Genomic DNA, 22188 nt, shown 5'->3' on the forward strand with positions numbered 1-22188 from the left:
CTGTCAGGTTGGATGGGGAGCGTCGCTCCACAGCTATTTTCAGGTCCCTGCAGAGATGTTAGCTTGGGTTTTAGTCCGGGATCTGGCTTGGCTACTCAAGGAAATTAAGAGACTTGTCCTGAAGCCACTCCTGCGTTGTCTTGGATGTGTGCTTAGTGTCCTTGTCCTTTTGGACGGTGAACCTTCGCCCTAGTCTGAGGTCCTCAGCGCTCTGGAGCAGGTTTTCATCAAGGATCTCTTTGTACTTTGCTCCGTTCATCTTTCCTTCGATCCTGACTAGTCTCCCAGTCCGTGCCACTGAAAAACATCCCCCCCAGCATGATGTTGCCACCATCATGCTTCACTGTAGGGATGGTGCCAGGTTTCCTCCAGACGTCGACGACGCTTGACATTCAGGCCAAAGAGTACAATCTTGGTTTCATCAGACCAGAGAATTTTGTTTCTCATGGTCTGAGATTCCTTTAGGTGCCTTTTGGCAAACTCCAAGCAGGCTGTCGTGTGCCTTTTACTGAGGAGTGGCTTCCATCTGGCCACTCTACCATAAAGGCCTGATCGGTGGAGTGCTGCAGAGATGGTTGTCCTGGATGTTTCTCCCATCACCACTGAGGAACTCTGGCACTATGTCAGAGTGACCATTGGGTTCTTGGTCACCTCCCTGACCAAGGCCCTTCTCTACCAATTGCTCATTTTGGCCAGGCAGCCAGCCCTAGGAAGAGTTTTGGTGCTTCCAAACTTCTTCCATTTAAGAATGATGGAGGCCACTGTGTTCTTGGGGACCTTCAATGCGGCCGAAATGTTTTGGTACCCTTCTATAGATCTGTGTCTTGGAGTTCTAGGTCCAATTCCTTCGACCTCATGGCTTGGTTTTCGTTCTGGCTGTATCGTAATAAAATTTGGAAAAATTCAAGGGGTTTGAATACTTTCCGAATGCACTGTGTATATTTCCACACCATGAAGTTGGAATAACACTGTGAACATGATAATGCCCTCTCAGTGTAAGAGCTGTTTGAAAATGGCAGCCTGTTTTGGTGCATGGAGTTTTGGCCTGCCTGCAGTAAATTAGTTAAAGACCAATAAGAAATTAGTTCCAAACCTCTCTGCCAATAACAGCTATTTCCCCCCTTCACTCTCAGACCATACGCAGACAGTTGTAGGAAATTATTGCTTGAGAAATTGCTCTTTGCTGAGAAGCTATGTTTGTTTATTTTTGACCATTTCAATTGAAAACAATCACAGTAAAGTACTTAATTTTTACCCAGAAATTATTTGTTGTCGTAAAAAAAACGGCTGCATTGGACCTTTAAACTGATATGCTACTGTTAATGAGATGTACTTTAGTATTCGTAGGGACATCCCTTATTCAGATGCTGATCAGGTTTCCACATTTGCAAAATATTATGTGATTCAGTATTTTGTACAGTCAGCAAGTAATATTCGATGGTATGCATAACACATTGAGTTTATTGCTCCCATCTCTAAACCACGGAGGTGTAATACAGTTATATGACACTTTTAGTCGCATTTTCATCTGGGCTCAACAAACACTTCTCCATTTGCACCGGAATATGTGAAATGATTTAATGGGGAGAGGTTGCGTAGCCGAGACCGGTGAGAATTTTGCTGGATTGATACATTGACGTGAATTTCAGATGCATCGCCCTAATGGTATTAATCTGGCTGCCTGGAGAGAATTCAGTTCAGCGCGAAGGCAAGGCAAGGCAGCAGGGATGATGTGAGTGCACGAAGACAAATCGCTAACTGCCATTTCAACCACATTGCATATTTGCCGTCCATTTTACATTGGAAAGCATGTTTATTTTGTGTCATAATACGATTATGTATAGACAAAATCAACATCTCGAATCGAGGTGATGAAGGCTGGCACATTTCCATCGCTATTCTTCAAGGAATGAAAACGCTCCAAGATGGTCCGCATCGCAAACGCTCTGGGTCTGGTCATATTGATGGTTGCTCTTCTCATTTTATCCTTAATAAGTTATGTGTCCATTAGAAAGGACAGCATCTTCTCTTCCACAAAAAATGACAATATGGGAGGACCACGGATAATGTTCCACGCAGGATTTCGGTGAGTAAACTAAACCAAGATTTGGAAGCTCATAATTTTTTATTTTGATATGACGCATGTAAAAATCCTGAAATGGTCCGATAATATGTGATTTATTTCATTCTGACAAGGCGCACGCGGTACAATTTTTTCCAAAGTAATCTTTATGATTGATTATGTCTACATTGTTCTGTAGGGTATGGCATTATATGGCCAACTGTATTAGAGGAATCAGGGCCTGAATAAATAATCTAAATAAATAATAATTCCTCTGCAAGCGGAAGTAGCCTAACTCTAATGCAAACCCCTGCCTCAATTAATTAGCCTTACATTAAATGTTTAATGACATTTCAACTGTAGAATCATCGACATTAGGTTTTTGCCCCCCCAAATATATATATATATATATATATATATATATATATATATATATATATATATATATATATATATATATATATATATATATTGTTTATTGTTATGTGGTTATTGTGACGCGCCAGGCTATGTTTCCATGTTCCGTGCTTTTGCACGTATGTTCATTTGGTACATTAGCTTTGGTCTTTTTGCATGGGGGTTTTGACGCAGTTTGCGTCCGTCTGTTTGTTCACTCCAGCCTGAAAAAAGTGTGCGCCTGTTCACAACACTCTGCTCTCCTGCATCTGATTTCGCCACCAGTATACACACCCTTGACAGTCCAATGTGCTGCTAGATGTTATTGTGCCTATACTGTTACAAGCCCACACATGAATGCATGCTATGAGTTGGCTTGGACATGCTGACAACAATGCTGACAATATGAATAGCTCTTTACTAAGGAAAACCCTTTTCTTCTCAGGTCACAGTTTGCCATGAATTTCCTGGACCCATCCTTCATCCCGTTAACCAATGCTCTGAACGAGGAGCTGCAAGGGAAACCCTCCAAATGGAAATTCAACAGGACAGCTTTTTATCAGCAAAGGTATTATTATTATTATTCGGTTTAAACAGAATACTGTTTATGTGTTTAGTAGAACATTTCAGTTTATTTGTCGTTTGCAGTTGGCTACATTGCAATATTGTTTTTTGTTGAAACAGCAGCTGTGAGCTGATATTTTGATCTGTTTACAACTTTTCAGGAAAGAGATCTTCCATTACATTGATGTGGCCAACAACTTCTCCCTCACCAAGAACGGTGTGCGCGTTGGCCAGCTGATGCACTTCGACTACTCCAGTCACAAGTATGTCTTCTCTATAAGCAACAACCTGAAGTCACTGCTTCCTGATGCTTCACCCATCCAGAACAAGCACTACAACGTGTGTGCCGTGGTGGGTAACAGTGGGATCCTGACTGGTAGTCATTGTGGGCCAGAGATCGACAGTGCCGACTTTATCTTCCGCTGCAACTTCGCCCCTACCGACTCCTACTACAAGGATGTGGGCCGGAAGACCAACCTCACCACCTTTAACCCCAGCATCCTGGAGAGGTACTACAACAACCTTTTGACCATCCAGGACCGCAACAACTTCTTCCTCAACCTGAAGAAGCTGGAGGGGGCCATTTTGTGGATCCCTGCATTTTTCCTCCACACCTCGGCCACCGTCACACGGACCCTGGTGGACTTCTTTGTTGAGCACAAGGGGCAGCTGAAAATCGAGCTGGCCTGGCCTGGAAACATCATGCAGGATGTCAACAAGTGAGTATGGAGAGACTGAGTTTATTGTGCCAGAGTTCTGGGAATCAGAACTGTCATTGGTGGTTTTGTTCTCACTTTCAGACACCATTGTTCCTACATACTGTACACAAAAAAATGACCCAACTGCTGGGTTGTAGGCATTGGGTCACTTAGGTTGTTTTCTTTTAAAAGAGCAAGGTTGGGTTTTAATGCTGGGTTATTGATGCTGGGTTATTGAAATAGACTGCAGGCGTGGCTTAGTAGGGGTGTGGCTTTTCAGATAGCCACCTGTGAAAGTAAATGTCATTCCTGTTAATCTGTTCTGTTGTATTATTACTGCATGTTAAGGTTGAACACCGGCAGTTTGAAGCTTTTATGAGGCTCACAGAAGGTTTACAGAGGTTTTGTGTTCCTTAAAGTCCCAGTGCAATCAAAAATGTAATATTTCCTGTATTTTATATATATTTCCACACTATGAGTTAGGAATAATACTGTGAAACTGTTGAAAAATATGATAATTTCCTTTTTGTGTAAGAGCACTTTGCAAAGACCGCCTGGTTGGATGGAGTTTTGGCCTGCCTGGTCACATCACCAGGCAGGAAATTAGTTAATAGACCAATAAGAAAGAGAGTCACGGCCAATAACAGCTAGTTTTGTGTAGAGGTCGACCGATTAATCGGAATGGCCGATTAATTAGGGCCGATTTCAAGTTTTCATAACAATCGGAAATCGGTATTTTTGGGCGCCGATTTGCCGATTTTTGTATTATATTTTTGTACTTTTTTATATACCTTTATTTAACTAGGCAAGTCAGTTAAGAACACATTCTTATTTTCAATGATGGCCTAGGAACGGTGGGTTAACTGCCTTGTTCAGAGGCAGAACGACAGATTTTCACCTTGTCAGCTCGGGGGATCCAATCTTGCAACCTTACAGTTAACTAGTCCAACGCAATAATGCCTCTCTCTCGTTGCACTCCACAAGGAGACTGCCTGTTACGCGAATGCAGTAAGCCAAGGTAAGTTGCTAGCTAGCATTAAACTTATCTTATAAAAAACAATCAATCATAATCACTAGTTAACTACACATGGTTGATGATATTACTAGATATTATCTAGCGTGTCCTGCGTTGCATATCATCTGACTGAGTGGTGGTAGGCAGAACCAGCTGCGTAAATGTAACAGTATAGACTTTACGTCCGTCCCGTCGCCCCGACCTGGGCGCGAACCAGGGACGCTCTGCACACATCAACAGTCACCCTCGAAGCATCGTTACCCATCACTCCACAAAAGCTGCATCCCTTGCAGAGCAAGGGGAACCACTACTTCAAGGTCTCAGAGCAAGTGACGTCACCGATTGAAACGCCACTGGCGCGCACCACCGCTAACTAGCTAGCCATTTCACATCGGCTCCATAAACATTATTTCAGACAGCACTTTTGTGCGTTTTGCCAGCAGCTCTTCGTTGTGCGTCAAGCATTGCGCTGTTTATGACTTCAAGCCTATCAACTCCCGAGATGAGGCTCGTGTAACCAAAGTGAAATGGCTAGCTAGCTAGCGCGCGCTAATTGTCGTTGTGTTGCTGGTTCGAGCCCAGAGAGGAGCGAGGAGAGGGACGGAAGCTATACTGTTACACTGGCAATACTAAAGTGCCTATAAGAACATCCAATAGTCAAAGTTTAATGAAATACAAATGGTATAGAGGGCAATAGTCCTATAATTCCTATAATAACTACAACCTAAAACTTCTTACCTGGGAATATTGAAGACTCATGTTAAAAGGAACCACCAGCTTTCATATGTTCTCATGTTCTGAGGAAGGAACTGAAACGTTAGCTTTCTTACATAGCACATATTGCACTTTTACTTTCTTCTCCAACACTTTGTTTTTGCATTATTTAAACCAAATTGAACATGTTTCATTATTTACTTGAGGCTAAATTGATTTTATTGATGTATTATATTAAGTTAAAATAAGTGGTCATTCAGTATTGTTGTAATTGTAATTATTACAAATAAATAAATAAATAAATAGTCTGATTAATCGGCAGCAGATTTTTTGGCCCTCCAATAATCGGTATCGGTGTTGAAAAATCATAATCGGTTGACCTCTAGTTTTGTGTTTTACCCTCCCAACTCAGACCACTCCCAGACAGTCCAAGCACAATTCTTGCTAGAGTCTTTGCTAAGGAAGCTTTTATTTGTATTTTATTTTTTATTGAAAACAATCACAGTAAGGTACTTAACTGACACCTAGAAATGATTAGATATTGAGATAAAAATGTCTGCATTGGACCTTTAAAGCTGGAGTCCTTAATGGTGAAACAGCCACATTCATTTGTGATATTACAACAGCAAATACGTTGTTTTTTTTATTGGATGCGAGATAGAAGATCACAATATGATTTTTTTTTATCATGCTGTGCAACGCTCCTCCAATCTAAAAATTTAAATAAAAAAAACATTGGTGGTGGGGTGGCCTCTGGCGCTGTTTCCCACTACTGCGGATTCCATCTTGAAGAACCTATGTAAGTTCCATTGTTGAGATAGCTACCACTTTATTACAATATGTAATTAATAATGTTAATATCCCAAAATATTTAAGGAACATTTAAAATTACACTGTACAATCTTAACATGTGATACAATAGAACAGAACAAATGAACAGGCATGACATTTACTCTCATGGGTGACCAAAAATAACTATCTGAAAGCTACACCCTTAATAAGCCATACCTCCTGAAAAGAATAAGGATTACATTAAAAAAAATACCTGCTGCTTGGTCAACCCATCATGAAAGTGAATAAAACCCAACTGATGGTTAAATTAACCCATGTTTGGGTAATCCTAACATCCCAACATGTTGAGTTATTCACGCAAACCAACTGGCTGGGTCAAAATAACCCACCGTGGGTTCTGTCCAATATCAAATCAAAATCAAATCAAATTTATTTATATAGCCCTTCGTACATCAGCTGATATCTCAAAGTGCTGTACAGAAACCCAGCCTAAAACCCCAAACAGCAAGCAATGCAGGTGTAGAAGCACGGTGGCTAGGAAAAACTCCCTAGAAAGGCCAAAACCTAGGAAGAAATCTAGAGAGGAACCAGGCTATGTGGGGTGGCCAGTCCTCTTCTGGCTGTGCCGGGTGGAGATTATAACAGAACATGGCCAAGATGTTCAAATGTTCATAAATGACCAGCATGGTCGAATAATAATAAGGCAGAACAGTTGAAACTGGAGCAGCAGCACGGTCAGGTGGACTGGGGACAGCAAGGAGTCATCATGTCAGGTAGTCCTGGGGCATGGTTCTAGGGCTCAGGTCCTCCGAGAGAGAGAAAGAAAGAGAGAATTAGAGAGAGCATATGTGGGGTGGCCAGTCCTCTTCTGGCTGTGCCGGGTGGAGATTATAACAGAACATGGCCAAGATGTTCAAATGTTCATAAATGACCAGCATGGTCGAATAATAATAAGGCAGAACAGTTGAAACTGGAGCAGCAGCACGGCCAGGTGGACTGGGGACAGCAAGGAGTCATCATGTCAGGTAGTCCTGGGGCATGGTCCTAGGGCTCAGGTCCTCCGAGAGAGAGAGAGAGAGAAAGAGAGAATTAGAGAACGCACACTTAGATTCACACAGGACACCGAATAGGACAGGAGAGGTACTCCCGACATAACAAACTGACCCTAGCCCCCCGACACATTAACTACTGCAGCATAAATAGTGGAGGCTGAGACAGGAGGGGTCAGGAGACACTGTGGCCCCATCCGAGGACACCCCCAGACAGGGCCAGACAGGAAGGATATAACCCCACCCACTTTGCCAAAGCACAGCCCCCACACCACTAGAGGGATATTTTCAACCACCAACTTACCATCCTGAGACAAGGCTGAGTATAGCCCACAAAGATCTCCGCCATGGCGCACAACCCAAGGGGGGCGCCAACCCAGACAGGATGACCACATCAGTGAATCAACCCACTCAGGTGACGCACCCCTTCCAGGGACGGCATGAGAGAGCCCCAGTAAGCCAGTGACTCAGCCCCTGTAATAGGGTTAGATGCAGAGAATCCCAGTGGGAAGAGGGGAACCGGCCAGGCAGAGACAGCAAGGGCGGTTCGTTGCTCCAGAGCCTTTCCGTTCAAGTTCCCACTCCTGGGCCAGACTACACTCAATCATATGACCCACTGAAGAGATAAGTCTTCAGTAAGGACTTAAAGGTTGAGACCGAGTTTGCGTCTCTGACATGGGTAGGCAGACCGTTCCATAAAAATGGAGCTCTATAGGAGAAAGCCCTGCCTCCAGCTGTTTGCTTAGAAATTCTAGGGACAATTAGGCGGCCTGCGTCTTGTGACCGTAGCGTACGTGTAGGTATGTACGGCAGGACCAAATCAGAGAGATAGGTAGGAGCAAGCCCATGTAATGCTTTGTAGGTTAGCAGTAAAACCTTGAAATCAGCCCTTGCTTTGACAGGAAGCCAGTGTAGAGAGGCTAGCACTGGAGTAATATGATCAAATCTTTTGGTTCTAGTCAGGATTCTAGCAGCCGTATTTAGCACCAACTGAAGTTTATTTAGTGCTTTATCCGGGTAGCCGGAAAGTAGAGCATTGCAGTAGTCTAACCTAGAAGTGACAAAAGCATGGATTAATTTTTCTGCATCATTTTTGGACAGAAAGTTTCTGATTTTTGCAATGTTACGTAGATGGAAAAAAGCTGTCCTTGAAATGGTCTTGATATGTTCTTCAAAAGAGAGATCAGGGTCCAGAGTAACGCCGAGGTCCTTCACAGTTTTATTTGAGACGACTGTACAACCATTAAGATTAATTGTCAGATTCAACAGAAGATCTCTTTGTTTCTTGGGACCTAGAACAAGCATCTCTGTTTTGTCTGAGTTTAAAAGTAGAAAGTTTGCAGCCATCCACTTCCTTATGTCTGAAACACATGCTTCTAGCAAGGGCAATTTTGGGGCTTCACCATGTTTCATTGAAATGTACAGCTGTGTGTCATCCGCATAGCAGTGAAAGTTAACATTATGTTTTCGAATAACATCCCCAAGAGGTAAAATATATAGTGAAAACAATAGTGGTCCCAAAACGGAACCTTGAGGAACACTGAAATTTACAGTTGATTTGTCAGAGGACAAACCATTCACAGAGACAAACTGATATCTTTCCGACAGATAAGATCTAAACCAGGCCAGAACTTGTCCGTGTAGAACAATTTGGGTTTCCAATCCCTCCAAAAGAATGTGGTGATCGATGGTCTCAAAAGCAGCACTAAGGTCTAGGAGCACGAGGACAGATGCAGAGCCTCGGTCCGATGCCATTAAAATGTAATTTACCACCTTCACAAGTGCCGTCTCAGTGCTATGATGGGGTCTAAAACCAGACTGAAGCATTTCGTATACATTGTTTGTCTTCAGGAAGGCGGTAAGTTGCTGCCCAAGAGCCATTTCTAAAATTTTTGAGAGGAATGGAAGATTCGATATAGGCCGATAGTTTTTTATATTTTCTGAGTCAAGGTTTGGCTTTTTCAAGAGAGGCTTTATTACTGCCACTTTTAGTGAGTTTGGTACACATCCGGTGGATAGAGAGCCGTTTATTATGTTCAACATAGGAGGGCCAAGCACAGGAAGCAGCTCTTTCAGTAGTTTAGTTGGAATAGGGTCCAGTATGCAGCTTGAAGGTTTAGAGGCCATGATTATTTTCATCATTGTGTCAAGAGATATAGTACTAAAACACTTGAGCGTCTCTCTTGATCCTAGGTCCTGGGAGAGTTGTGCAGACTCAGGACAACTGAGCTTTGAAGGAATACGCAGATTTAAAGAGGAGTCCGTAATTTGCTTTCTAATAATCATAATCTTTTCCTCAAAGAAGTTCATGAATTTATCACTGCTAAAGTGAAAGTCATCCTCTCTTGGGGAATGCTGCTTTTTAGTTAGCTTTGCGACAGTATCAAAAAGGAATTTCGTATTGTTCTTATTTTCCTCAATTAAGTTAGAAAAATAGGATGATCGAGCAGCAGTAAGGGCTCTTCGGTACTGCACGGTACTGTCTTTCCAAGATAGTCGGAAGACTTCCAGTTTGGTGTGGCGCCATTTCCATTCCAATTTTCTGGAAGCTTGCTTCAGAGCTCTGGTATTTTCTGTGTACCAGGGAGCTAGTTTCTTATGAGAATTTTTTTTAGTTTTTAGGGGTGCAACTGCATCTAGGGTATTGCGCAAGGTTAAATTGAGTTCCTCAGTTAGGTGGTTAACTGATTTTTGTCCTCTGGCGTCCTTGGGTAGACAGAGGGAATCTGGAAGGACATCAAGGAATCTTTGTGTTGTCTGTGAATTTATAGCACGACTTTTGATGTTCCTTGGTTGGGGTCTGATCAGATTATTTGTTGCAATTGCAAACGTAATAAAATAGTGGTCCGATAGTCCAGGATTATGAGGAAAAACATTAAGATCCACAACATTTATTCCATGGGACAAAACTAGGTCCAGCGTATGACTGTGACAGTGAGTATTTACCCAGTGCTGAGTTAATAAAAAAACCCAAATTGGGTTATTTTTAAGAGTCTAAGTAACATAATAGAAAACTCCATCAAAATCTGTCAGTTTAAGCTAGACATATCCGGAAAGTGGCCGAGCTACAGCTGTATTTGTCAGCCCATGAGACATACCGAAGATCGATCTTTTCATGAAACCATCTGTAGCGTCCAAACAGTTTGGCTTACAAAACTAATAGGACCCCACTGTAACGGTTTTCATATAGTGAAGGAGAGTCGGACCAAACTGCAGCGTGTCGATTGCGATCCATGTTTATTTAAACAAACGTAAACACGACTAAACACGAACACTACAAACAATAAACGAAACGAAACGAAAACCGAAAACAGCCTATACTTGTGTCAACTAACATCAAACAAGGACATCAAGACACTCAGGACAATCACCCACGACAAACTCAAAGAATATGGCTGCCTAAATATGGTTCCCAATCAGAGACAACGATAAGCACCTGCCTCTGATTGAGAACCACTCCAGACAGCCATAGACCTTGCTAGACAACCCACTAAGCTACAATCCCAATACCACCACCAAAACCCCAAGACAAACACACCACAATTACAAAAACCCCATGCCACACCCTGGCCTGACCAAATACATAAAGATAAAAACAAAATACTTTGACCAGGGCGTGACAGAACCCCCCCCCCCCTAAGGTGCGGACTCCCGAACGCACCTCAAAACAATAGGGAGGGTCCGGGTGGGCGTCTGTCCATGGTGGCGGCTCCGGCGCGGGACGTGGACCCCACTCCTTTAATGTCTTAGTCCCCTCTCCCTTCGTCCCTGGATAGTCCACCCTCGCCACCGACCATGGCCTAGTAGTCCTCACCCAGAACCCCACTGGACTGAGGAGCAGATCGGGACTGAAGGACAGCTCGGGACCGAGGCAGCTCGGGACTGAGGGAAGCTCGGGAGTGAGAGGAAGCTCAGGAGTGAGAGGAAGCTCAGGAGTGAGAGGAAGCTCAGGAGTGAGAGGAAGCTCAGGAGTGAGAGGAAGCTCAGGAGTGAGAGGAAGCTCAGGAGTGAGAGGAAGCTCAGGCAGGTAGATAGATCTACCAGCTCCTGGCTGGCTGGTGGTTTCAGCAGATCCTGGCTAACTGGCAGATCCTGGCTGACTGGCAGATCCTGGCTGACTGGCAGATCTGGAAGAGTCTGGTTGACTGGCAGATCTGGAAGAGTCTGGTTGACTGGCAGATCTGGAAGAGTCTGGCTGACTGGCAGATCTGGAAGAGTCTGGCTGACTGGCAGATCTGGAAGAGTCTGGCTGACTGGCAGATCTGGAAGAGTCTGGCTGACTGGCAGATCTGGCGGCGCTGGGCAGACTGGCGGCGCTGGGCAGACTGGCGATGCTGGGCAGACTGGCGGCGCTGGGCAGACTGGCGGCGCTGGGCAGACTGACGACGCTGGGCAGACTGACGACGCTGGGCAGACTGACGACGCTGGGCAGACTGACGACGCTGGGCAGACTGGCGACGCTGGGCAGACTGGCGACGCTGGGCAGACTGGCGATGCTGGGCAGACTGACGGCGCTGGGCAGACTGGCGACGCTGGGCAGACTGGGGGCACTGGCGGCGCTGGGCAGACTGGCGGCACTAGCTGCTCCATATAGGCTGACAGCTCTGGCGGCTTCTTACAGACTGACCGCTCTGGCGGCTCCGTGCTGACTGGCAGCTCCTTGCAGACTGGCAGCTCCTTACAGACTGACAGCTCCGTGCAGACTGACAGCTCCTTGCAGACTGGCAGCTCCTTACAGACTGGCAGCTCCTTGCAGACTGGCAGCTCCATGCAGACTGGCAGCTCCATGCAGACTGACAGCTCTATGCAGACTGACAGCTCTGGCTGCTTCATGCAGACTGACAGCTCTGGCTGCTCCATGTAGACTGGCTGCTTCATGCAGACTGGCAGCTCGGGCTGCTTCATGTAGACTGACAGCTCTGGCTGCTCCATGCGGACTGACAGCTCTGGCTGCTCCATGTAGACTGGCTGCTTCATGCAGACTGGCAGCTTCATGTAGACTGACAGCTCTGGCTGCTCCATGCAGACTGACAGCTCTGACTGCTCCATGCAGACTGACAGCTCTGGCTGCTTCATGCAGACTGGCAGCTCTGGCTGCGCTGAACAGGCGGGAGACTCCGGCAGCGCAGGAGAGGAGAAAGGCTCCGACAGCGCTGGAGAGGCGAGGCGCACTGTAGGCCTGATGCGTGGTGCTGGTACTGGTGGTACTGGACCGAGGACACTGCGGGGAGCTGCTACCGGAGGGCTGGGGCGTGGAGGTGGCACTGGACAGACCGGACCGTGCAGGCGCACTGGAGCTCCTGAGCACCGAGCCTGCCCAACCTTACCTGGCTCGATGCCCACTCTAGCCCGGCCGATAGGAGGAGCTGGAATATACCGAACCGGGCTGTGCACCCGCACTGGAGACACCGTGCGCTCCACAGCATAACACGGTGCCTGCCCGGTCTCTCCAGCCCCCCGGTAAGCACAGGGAGTTTGCGCAGGTCTCCTACCTGGCATAGCCATACTCCCTGTGAGCCCCCCCCCCAAGAAATTTTTGGGGCTGACTCTCGGGCTTCCGTCCGCGCCGCCGTGCTTACTTCGCCAACCTCATTCTCTGATAACCTTCCGCGCACTGCTCCATCGAATCCCAGGCGGGCTCCGGCACTCTCCCTGGGTCGACCGCCCACCTGTCTATCTCCTCCCAAGAAGTATAGTCCATACTGTACTCCTCTTTGGGCTGCTCCTGTTGCCTCCTCTCCTGCTGCACCTGTTGCCTCTCCTGCTGCTCCTGCCTGTTGACACGCTGCTTGGTCCGTTGGTGGTGGGTGATTCTGTAACGGTTTTCATATAGTGAAGGAGAGTCGGACCAAACTGCAGCGTGTCGATTGCGATCCATGTTTATTTAAACAAACGTAAACACGACTAAACACGAACACTACAAACAATAAACGAAACGAAAACCGAAAACAGCCTATACTTGTGTCAACTAACATCAAACAAGGACATCAAGACACTCAGGACAATCACCCACGACAAACTCAAAGAATATGGCTGCCTAAATATGGTTCCCAATCAGAGACAACGATAAGCACCTGCCTCTGATTGAGAACCACTCCAGACAGCCATAGACCTTGCTAGACAACCCACTAAGCTACAATCCCAATACCACCACCAAAACCCCAAGACAAACACACCACAATTACAAAAACCCCATGCCACACCCTGGCCTGACCAAATACATAAAGATAAACACAAAATACTTTGACCAGGGCGTGACACCCACTATGGAAAGGGGGGACTTTCTGTTTTGCTCTATGACACACACAAGTGTCATGGGAATTGTCTGAAGGTAACACGAATGGAAGTATGGAGGTAGTTTTGTGCCAAAAAAAGCTAAAATATTTCCTAAGCTTTCTTATATCGCTTAGATATAGGACAGACACATCAAAACTTTATTCCTTATGATTTTTTTCTGACTGTCTTTTTTTGCCATCTGTCGAACACTTCATTGTCCAAAAAAGTGTTTACTTTTCCCCCATAGATATTGGAAGACCAAGAACCTGTCCCCGAAGCGACTCAGCACTGGTATCCTCATGTACACTCTGGCCTCGGCCATGTGTGAGGAGATCCATCTGTATGGCTTCTGGCCCTTCGGCTGGGATCCCAACACAGGCAAGGAGCTGCCCTACCACTACTACGACAAGAAAGGAACCAAGTTCACCACCAAGTGGCAGGAGACCCACCAGCTGCCCAGTGAGTTTAAGCTGCTTTACAAGATGCATGGAGAAGGTGTGACCAAGCTGAGCCTTTCACACTGTTCTTAGACATTCCAGCCTGGGTGACAGTGCGTCAAGAAATTCATTTGGTGGAGCTCCAACACAGCAGCTGACCTTGCGCTCACGTAACATATTTTGCGACTCGAAGCAGACAATGCATGATTTAGTAGTAAGATGTATTACTCTTTCACTCCAGAAACACACCATCATACCACCACTGCATCTTGCCTTTCAGCTTCGTCATAGGGTATGTAATTCACACTTTAGGTTGCGAGGAACATGGCACAGTATTTCAAATGTGGATTACTGATGTCATTATGATGCTGAATATATTATGTCACACTATCATAGTACTTATCATACAATATTTCACATCACATTATTTGCATTGCTATCATAATTATTGGGATAAATAGATCAATACAACACACATACATTTTATGAAAAATAATCACTATTTCCAAACAAAAGTTTTTTCCAGAATGTAGGGGTGAGGTGGGGGGCATAATTATTATTAGGCTACAGCCTTATTTCAAAGGGATTTGATTGTTCTTTTGATATCACTGCTTAGTCTCAGGGAAGGATTTAAGAGAAGGAATGTTTTTTATTTATTTTTATCAGATGCAAATGCTCCCACTGAGGTGCAAGCAGACACACTGTCTATTTTCCATCCCTTTTTAGCATACAGTGAAGTACCACAGGTGCCAGCAGACAGCCAATGGGCCCAGCCAGCACACTGCACTGCTAACTACTGTAGCAGTGAGATTTGTTTACAATGCCCCTTAATGTATATAATTGCTGCCCTATTTAGATAAAGATACTGTAGCGATAGCCACAGTCCCACTATTTTACTGAGATTCTGGTCATATTTAAATTTGCGAATGAATAATCTACATTCCAACACCAAGCCATAGACTGAGCTTAGTTACAGTACACTTTAAAGTATATATATTGTTGTATATATATAAGAATTGTTCTTGAGGAATTGAAACAAAACATTCAGAAAAAGTGTCCGAATTCTGTTTTTAGTTTCATACGACTTCAACTCTTATCTATTTTCAAAATACCATTGAACACCATGGTGCTAAAGGGAAAAGGAATTTCATCAACCAGTCTTTACGTTGTGGGGTGCATACCGTAACAGCATTTTTTTGTTTTAGTCAAACACTGAACGCAGAACTCATGTTATGACCCATGTATCAACACAGGGTTTTGCTTCCCACCACATTCACTGTGTGTACAAAACTTTAAGAGCGCTTTCCTAATATTGTCTCAAGGCTTACAAATCTTTCTTTAACCTGTCTCCTCCCTTTCGTCTACACTGATCTGATTGAAGTGGATTTAACAAGTGAAATCCATAAAGGATCATAGCTTTCACCTGTTCAGTCTATGTCATGGAAAGAGAAGGTATTCGTAATGTTTTGAACACTCGGTGTATACATTACTTTGACTTTTGAGACATAATCCAGAGAAATTAAGTTTTGTTGAATAATTGTAGCACCTTGTACAAAGAGCATGATACACTATTGAATGACACTGCATGTAAGAAACGAACAAATTATTTGTGCTGATATTCTAATTTAAACAGCACCAGAAACATTGTATGAAAGCTGTTTTAAGGCAGGAATTCCTATCAAACCACTGGGACCAAAATTCTTTGTTTTACCTTTCTGACAATTAAAGAACTAATGTAACTTTATTTTTATATCTCTAGATTATATTTACTCTCCTCAACAAAGTGTTACATGAAACATATACTGTATCAAGTCAAGCTCCACTATGTTAGAGGATTGGGTATGGATTGGTACTGTAGCTTTCAGGATTTAACCATTGATGTCTGTACATTGACTTTGCTCAAACGGTACCATATGATAGCCACATGATGACTCACAGCACATGCTCACATTGGGAAGGAGGTGAGGTTGGTGAAAACACCACAAATTGGCTGTATTTATTAGACAGAGGGTTTCGTCATAGTGTACATGTCATGCACAAGATATGGGATTGCCCTTATGAGCAGGGGTAGAAAATCTTAGGAATTTACCTTAAAACATTTTTCTTATGAGTTCAGATTTACTATGCTCATGAACCAGATTATGGGTACTTTTAAAAGACAAGTTAGTCAGTGTTACATCGACCATGGGTGTCAGGCTCACAGAAGTATTTTAGAACAGACAAACAGTTTTTTCCCCCATCATAGTACTGTCGTCATTATTATGACACAAATATATGATACGAATGTGCCATTAATTTGTTAGGTAGTAGTTTACTCTTAGTCCATACCCTGGTCGCGTAGATTCGATTTTAGATTAAATTAGATTTATATTTTCACTCATGTTTATTTCTTAAAAGTAAATACACCAAAGAAAGACCATTAAACAATAGATACTCATTTATCTGAATGTGATTATCTGATGTGATTTAAAATGTTGGCTTAAGTATGGCAACCAATGTACAGCAATATATTTCATTCAATTTATGTTTTTTATTTGATGTGTTGTCAAATGATTTCCTGACATAGAAAACACTTGGGTAGTTGTGTGGTATATTTGCCTTTTATGTCTTGTCTAATGGGTTCTGTTGTTGAATTATAATGCCTCTATGAATGTCCTCCCTTAAATGCTTCCATGTACTGATCATCTCCAAAGAAAACTACAGTACTACTCACATAAATGAAGAGAATGTATGCTCCCCCACATTTCCTTAGAGCAAAATGTCCAATGTGTGTGCAGACGCGTTTGTGTTCAAAAGGAAAGGTACTAACAGAATCCCGGATTGCAAATCACCCCAAGTTTGTGCTTGCATGTATTTATTTGATAAGAACAAACTGATAAGTCATCAAAGCAGCCAGCCATTTTCGTGTCAAAAGGCAATTATTGGTAAAACTGACATTAATTGTGTTTAAAATGACAGCATTTATTCTTAAGACTTAGGTTTTAATACAATTTCATATTTTTTTCTGTCAGTACTTATGACCTCTAAACATTTTCTATACTTTCTTAAATGTGCATGACAATTTTGTTCCAGTAATAATCAAGCTTAAGTACCAAATGTGCTCTTTGTCGTATACAGTAGAACTCATGGATCCTGTAATGCACTTTGCTATCTATGTTTGTAACACAATAATAGATTTTCTCATTCATATATAAGAAATGTAACCATGACTGTGAATGAGTTGTTGCATAATCAGTTTTGGATTATATATTGTCAATTATAAATGTATGTGCCTGCATTTTCCTTCCATCGATGCCTCAGTGTGTCAAATAAAAAAGAAACATACTTTTTACATACGACTCTTCTTCAAATACTTTTGATTAGTATTTAACCATTTAGAATCACACAAAGCCTAGTCATATTACAAATATTGGCTTGAGATCTACACATGGTGCTTTCATTTACTTTTTAATCATTTTACAATGTTATAAAACTGGATTGTGTGTTATGTTGCTTGTTTCTGGTCAATAACATACATCACAAGTATAGACTGAAGATAATACTGACCAGGTTGGGAATAAATAGCCAGTGCAGCAGTTATCAATCCTAAAATAAACACACATTATTACATAAGAGGATAATACACATCCTTAAAATACTGTATGGGATAATTGAACTTTTCCAATATAATAAAACTCCTATGATGCAATAGTTACACATTTGAATGAATGGTCCTTCATTCTGAATGCAGCCAACCACATGTCCATGAAATGTGGCTGACATCCTAACAGGCACACTTCCTGCTGGTGGAGGTTTCGGCCACTTTGTTAATGACTGCGCTCCCATTGGCAGCCTCTGACACAGGCCCCTCTGTGTTCTGCTCCATGCGCCTCATCACCAGGTCCAGCAGAGTGGTCACTGCCTGGTCTACCTCATCCCCTGTGGCACTACTCGTCTCAAAATAGGGTACACTAGGGAGAAAGGGATGGACTTATTAACCTGAACACTATACTGATTATAGTGATTATTAATGAATGGTTGAAGGCCACAACGTTCAGTTGAATTGTGATTTATTTCTAATAGGGTCATACTTATTTTAAAGGTCTAATGCAGCCATTTGTAATCTTAATATCAAATCAATTCTGGGTAACAATTAAGTACCTTACTGTGATTGTTTTAATTTAAATGGTCAGAAATAAGCACAAATATCTTCTTAGCAAAGAGAAATTTCTCAGACTGTCTGGGAGTTGTATGAGTGGGGAGGGGGGGTATTTCACTAGCCGTTATTGGCAGAGAGGTTTGGAACTCTCTTTCTTATTGGTCTATTAACTCATTTACCAAATCTCCATCCCACCTAAACAGGCTGAAATTTCAGCCAGTATTTTCAAACAGCTTTTACACTAAAAGGCCATTATAATAATTTTCACAATTGCACAGTATTATTCTAACCTCAGTGTGGAAATATATATAAAACACAGGAAATCACATGTTTGATTGCACGGGGCCTTTAAAGATGCTGAAGAGGCTCTATAGAGTGGATGGTAGTAGCTAACTGACTCAACCTCCTGGTGAATTAACAGAAGGAGTATAATAGTACTCCTTCTGTTTGGAGCATTCGCTTTAGATTGGTACGAATGCTTTACAGTTGTGCTAAAACTATGAACTCAAACACCCTCAGTTCATGGAGGTTCGCTGGAGAAGAGAGCCGTGCCAATGGTCAGACCACATTTCGCAGAGGTAGCAGAACTTTGTCCTGAGCAAGCAGGTATCCATCTCACTTACCAATATCTGTCCGCCAGGTCCCTGGCTTGTTTTCCTTGTACATCTCTCAGGTCTTTGAGGTCTGCTTTGGTGCCAACTAAGACTATGTCTGGACTGTCACAATAGGCATTTGCCTGTAGCTGACCTGAACAATCACAACAAGAGGTAATCAAATTCCAGTTATTGATGGATATGTAAGTTAGTATTTGAATCACAAACAGTAACCGACCCTGCTAGATTGAGATCATTTACTATAATGCCAAATACAACGTAAAATACACTATCAATGTGGTATTGTACTTACATGCTCTACTAAATGGATGATTCAAACTGACTATAGGCTGACATTGATCTAAGTGCTTTGGGAGATACGTGTGCTGAGACATACTCATCCAGTTCCTGACATTCAGAAAACTCTGCTGATTGGTCAGATCAAACATAAGAAGGAAGCCCATTGCATCTCTGAAGAAGGCTGTAGTGAGACTTCTGAACCTGGAATTTACACAATTACAACAATGTTTGAACACTGGTAACGTTATGGATATGGATTATACCATTGAAAATGCTCATCTTACAATGATACAAAATTGCCTTTGAATTTCTAAATACAGTATACTCCTAGAAAAATAGAAAATACCGTGAAATGTGACAGACTTGCAGAGCAGGACAGTTCAGACATCACATGTACTGTCTGCTTGTTGTGGCCTACCTCTCTTGCCCTGCTGTGTCCCAGAGCTGTAGATGCACTTTAAACGTCTTCTCTGTCGTTCCATTAGAGCCAGTCCCCAAATACGTCTGGAGACACAAGACAGTTGTAGAAGAAGTGTCATCTCAAGAGCTGGGACCAAAGGCATGCTCTTTGGCTCTGGAATATGTTTTCAACAAATGTTCTATTTGTTTTATTGTGAGTTGATCCCCTACTATTCCATCCAACATTCAACATTTGGATTTGTATAACCACATTATCATTGGAAGCTGGTGTGGAGCAAGGATGACTGAACATGAATGGTGTGTTTGAAAGGAATGTCATGGGCTGCACACAAGTAAAGCAGCACGACTCACCACTCTCTTTTCCCTGAAGTCTATTCCCACTGTGGTGGTGAACTTGCGGTTGAACTTGTTGTCGGTGTACCTGTAGAGGAAAGTGGTCTTCCCCACTCCAGAGTCCCCTAACGACAAGAGCTTGATCAGGTAGTCGTAATCCCAATCAGTCGTCATTGTGCAGCCTCGTGCCAAACCTGCCCTAAAATATGAAACCAAAGTACTGTAGGCTATTATAGTCATATCTTACTTGCAAATATAGCCATAACTGACATTACAGACATTACTGTGAATGGTGGTACATTCACCACACTTACAATTAATACAGCAACAGTGAATAGAGCGGAATTACTATTACATTGTCAGGACTTCAGAGAATTGAATACAGGTCTCCCAGAAGAAATTAATGGCTTGATTCGTGCCCTTAACTAATATACTTTGAAACTGTCATACATATATAGGTTATTGTAGTTTCATTGTAAGTACTGTAAATATAGCATGTATACTACAAAGTGCCCTAAAAGGATTGAACAAAGAGGCAAATATTGGCCTAACACACAGCTGAAATTCCCAGTCAGTGGGTTCATGATCACAGGGGCTTCGTAGACCGTCACAACTCGAGTCATTAAAAGCCGATCAGAGCAGAGCAGGCACATGACTCGACCCAGCTTTCACATGAGCGGTCAAGTGGCTGTCCTGTGTGAGCTGCAGGAAAAAGCTCTAAACATGTGGCTTCTATTCATTCTCTACATACAGTACACTCTCAAATAGTACAGAGACAGAATACAAAGAGGGCAGAAAGACCTTGGGCTCCTGTAGCTCATTCAGTTACACCGGTAACTCTTTATTTGAGTAATAGCACAACAAAACATTGTAGTATGTGTATGACGATTGTAGTATGTGTATGAAGTGGAGGAAAATATCAAAAGGGATGTTGACATTTTCACATCATTGCCGCCGCGGACTTCAATTGATCCATTATTGTGTTGGAACAGTCTAAAAGCACAACCTTGTAGTTTATTTAAAATGTTTTATTTCCAATCATACTTGGAAATGGCCTGTCTCAGATTCCTTAGGCACTGAAAAAGGAATGAGATGCCAATATGAAATGCTGACTCATTTCCAGTGTGGATTATCAATATGATATTTCTGCTCAGTTGTCTGGTGTCTTTATTGAAAGATGAGAAAAAGTAGGCCTGATTAAATTCTTTCAATGGCATGTGTCTGTGATGCCCGAAATATTTAAGACATTGGACAATATTTATTTTGTATGCAGAGAATGTGCAAGTTATCAATAGAACAAACTAATCTGTATGCAGATTCTCTTGAAGATAAATGGCCATTGTGCACATAAGGAACATCTCAAAATGCTTTTTCAGAAAATGTAGGCCAACTATAATGCCCCCAACAATACAGTGTGACAGACAATACAATGCCTGATGAAATGCCTGGAGATGAGTAAACCAATATGCCACTCAATGATGCTGCTACAAAATGCATGAACTTCACTCTACCAAGATTGGAGAAAAACGATAAATAAATTCAATCTTACCGATTTAGCCAGAGGTACTGCCAACTTCCATTCAGGGAGCTCAACCAGTCCTTGGCAAACACATAGCTGAACCTTTCCCCCTCTCACATGCTATAAGGGAGGAGTTTCCAGCTAAAAAAATAACCACAGAGTGCGGTGTTCACAGACCTTGTGTTTTCTGGTATTTCTCAGGGGGGAAAAAAGCTCTTTAATTACTGGATTGCGGCCCTGTCTACAAATAATGTGTTCTTATGTGGATTTCAATGGAACTCAGCAAACTGGGAGCTTTGTAAACACCCCTAAAAGTCATTTCTCCCTCTTATTCCTCTGGAATCTCAACAAGTTGGCTAATAGTCTAAACTGAGTTAGGACATCATCTTGAGGTCAACTTGTGGGGAGGCATGTGGGGGTAACTTGTATTGTGTCACCCACTGTTTGTACATCATTTTTATACCAGGTCTAGACTACATACCAAAAGTCAGTGGACACCTGTTCGTTGAACATCTCGTTCCAAAATCATGGGCATTAATATGGAGTTGGTCCCCCCTTTACTGCTATAACAGCCTCCACTCTTTTGGGAAGGCTTTCCACTAGATGTTGGAGCATTTCTGTGGGGACATCCATTCAGCCACAAGATGTTGGAGCATTAGTGAGGTCGGGCACTGATGTTGGGCGATGAGGCCCGCAGTCGGGGTTCCAATTCATCCCAAAGGTGTTTGATGGGGTTGAGGTCAGGGCTCTGTGCAGGCCAGTTAAATTCTTCCATGCTGATCTCGACAAACCATTTCTGTATGGACCTCGCTTTGTGCACAGGGTCATTTTCATGCTGAAACAGGAAAGGGCCTTCCCCAAACTGTTGCCACAAATTTGGAA

The 22188-nt window shown here is 43.0% G+C and overlaps 2 protein-coding genes across 3 annotated transcripts; one reads left to right on the plus strand and one right to left on the minus strand.

The window, feature by feature from the left end:
* The first annotated feature begins 1418 nt into the window (after nucleotides 1-1418).
* Nucleotides 1419-17334, plus strand: LOC112263139 (sia-alpha-2,3-Gal-beta-1,4-GlcNAc-R:alpha 2,8-sialyltransferase). Its single transcript, XM_024439148.2, has 4 exons — nucleotides 1419-2086; nucleotides 2904-3026; nucleotides 3184-3741; nucleotides 13814-17334. The coding sequence occupies exons 1-4, from the start codon at nucleotides 1926-1928 to the stop codon at nucleotides 14094-14096; spliced, it is 1125 nt and encodes a 374-aa protein (XP_024294916.1). The 5' UTR covers nucleotides 1419-1925; the 3' UTR covers nucleotides 14097-17334.
* LOC112263141 (ras-related protein Rab-27B) lies at nucleotides 17324-21454 on the minus strand. 2 transcript variants are annotated; one of them, XM_024439149.2, is made up of 6 exons: nucleotides 21337-21454; nucleotides 19806-19986; nucleotides 19453-19538; nucleotides 19132-19235; nucleotides 18765-18888; nucleotides 17324-17953 (listed from the first exon to the last, which is right to left on the minus strand). In XM_024439149.2, the coding sequence occupies exons 2-6, from the start codon at nucleotides 19959-19961 to the stop codon at nucleotides 17767-17769; spliced, it is 657 nt and encodes a 218-aa protein (XP_024294917.1). In that variant the 5' UTR covers nucleotides 19962-19986; nucleotides 21337-21454; the 3' UTR covers nucleotides 17324-17766. The 2 variants fall into 2 exon arrangements, with proteins under 2 accessions (XP_024294917.1, XP_024294918.1); XM_024439150.2 differs by having other exon boundaries at nucleotides 19806-20007.
* Nucleotides 21455-22188: the final 734 nt, after the last annotated feature.

The sequence above is a fragment of the Oncorhynchus tshawytscha genome, linkage group LG12 (assembly GCF_018296145.1).
Source record: "Oncorhynchus tshawytscha isolate Ot180627B linkage group LG12, Otsh_v2.0, whole genome shotgun sequence".
NCBI classification, from domain to species: domain Eukaryota; kingdom Metazoa; phylum Chordata; class Actinopteri; order Salmoniformes; family Salmonidae; genus Oncorhynchus; species Oncorhynchus tshawytscha.

Bases quoted from the DNA above. Each gene is read 5' to 3' on its own strand.
- LOC112263139 (XM_024439148.2), top strand. From the start codon at position 1,926: ATGGTCCGCATCGCAAACGCTCTGGGTCTGGTCATATTGATGGTTGCT. The intron at 3,027-3,183 runs GTATTATTATTA...ACAACTTTTCAG, and splicing joins ACAGCTTTTTATCAGCAAAG to GAAAGAGATCTTCCATTACA. The intron at 3,742-13,813 runs GTGAGTATGGAG...TTTCCCCCATAG, and splicing joins ATCATGCAGGATGTCAACAA to ATATTGGAAGACCAAGAACC.
- LOC112263141 (XM_024439149.2), bottom strand. From the start codon at position 19,961: ATGACGACTGATTGGGATTACGACTACCTGATCAAGCTCTTGTCGTTA. The intron at 19,539-19,805 runs GTGAGTCGTGCT...TTGTGTCTCCAG, and splicing joins ACTTCAGGGAAAAGAGAGTG to ACGTATTTGGGGACTGGCTC. The intron at 19,236-19,452 runs GTAGGCCACAAC...TGTAAATTCCAG, and splicing joins GACACAGCAGGGCAAGAGAG to GTTCAGAAGTCTCACTACAG.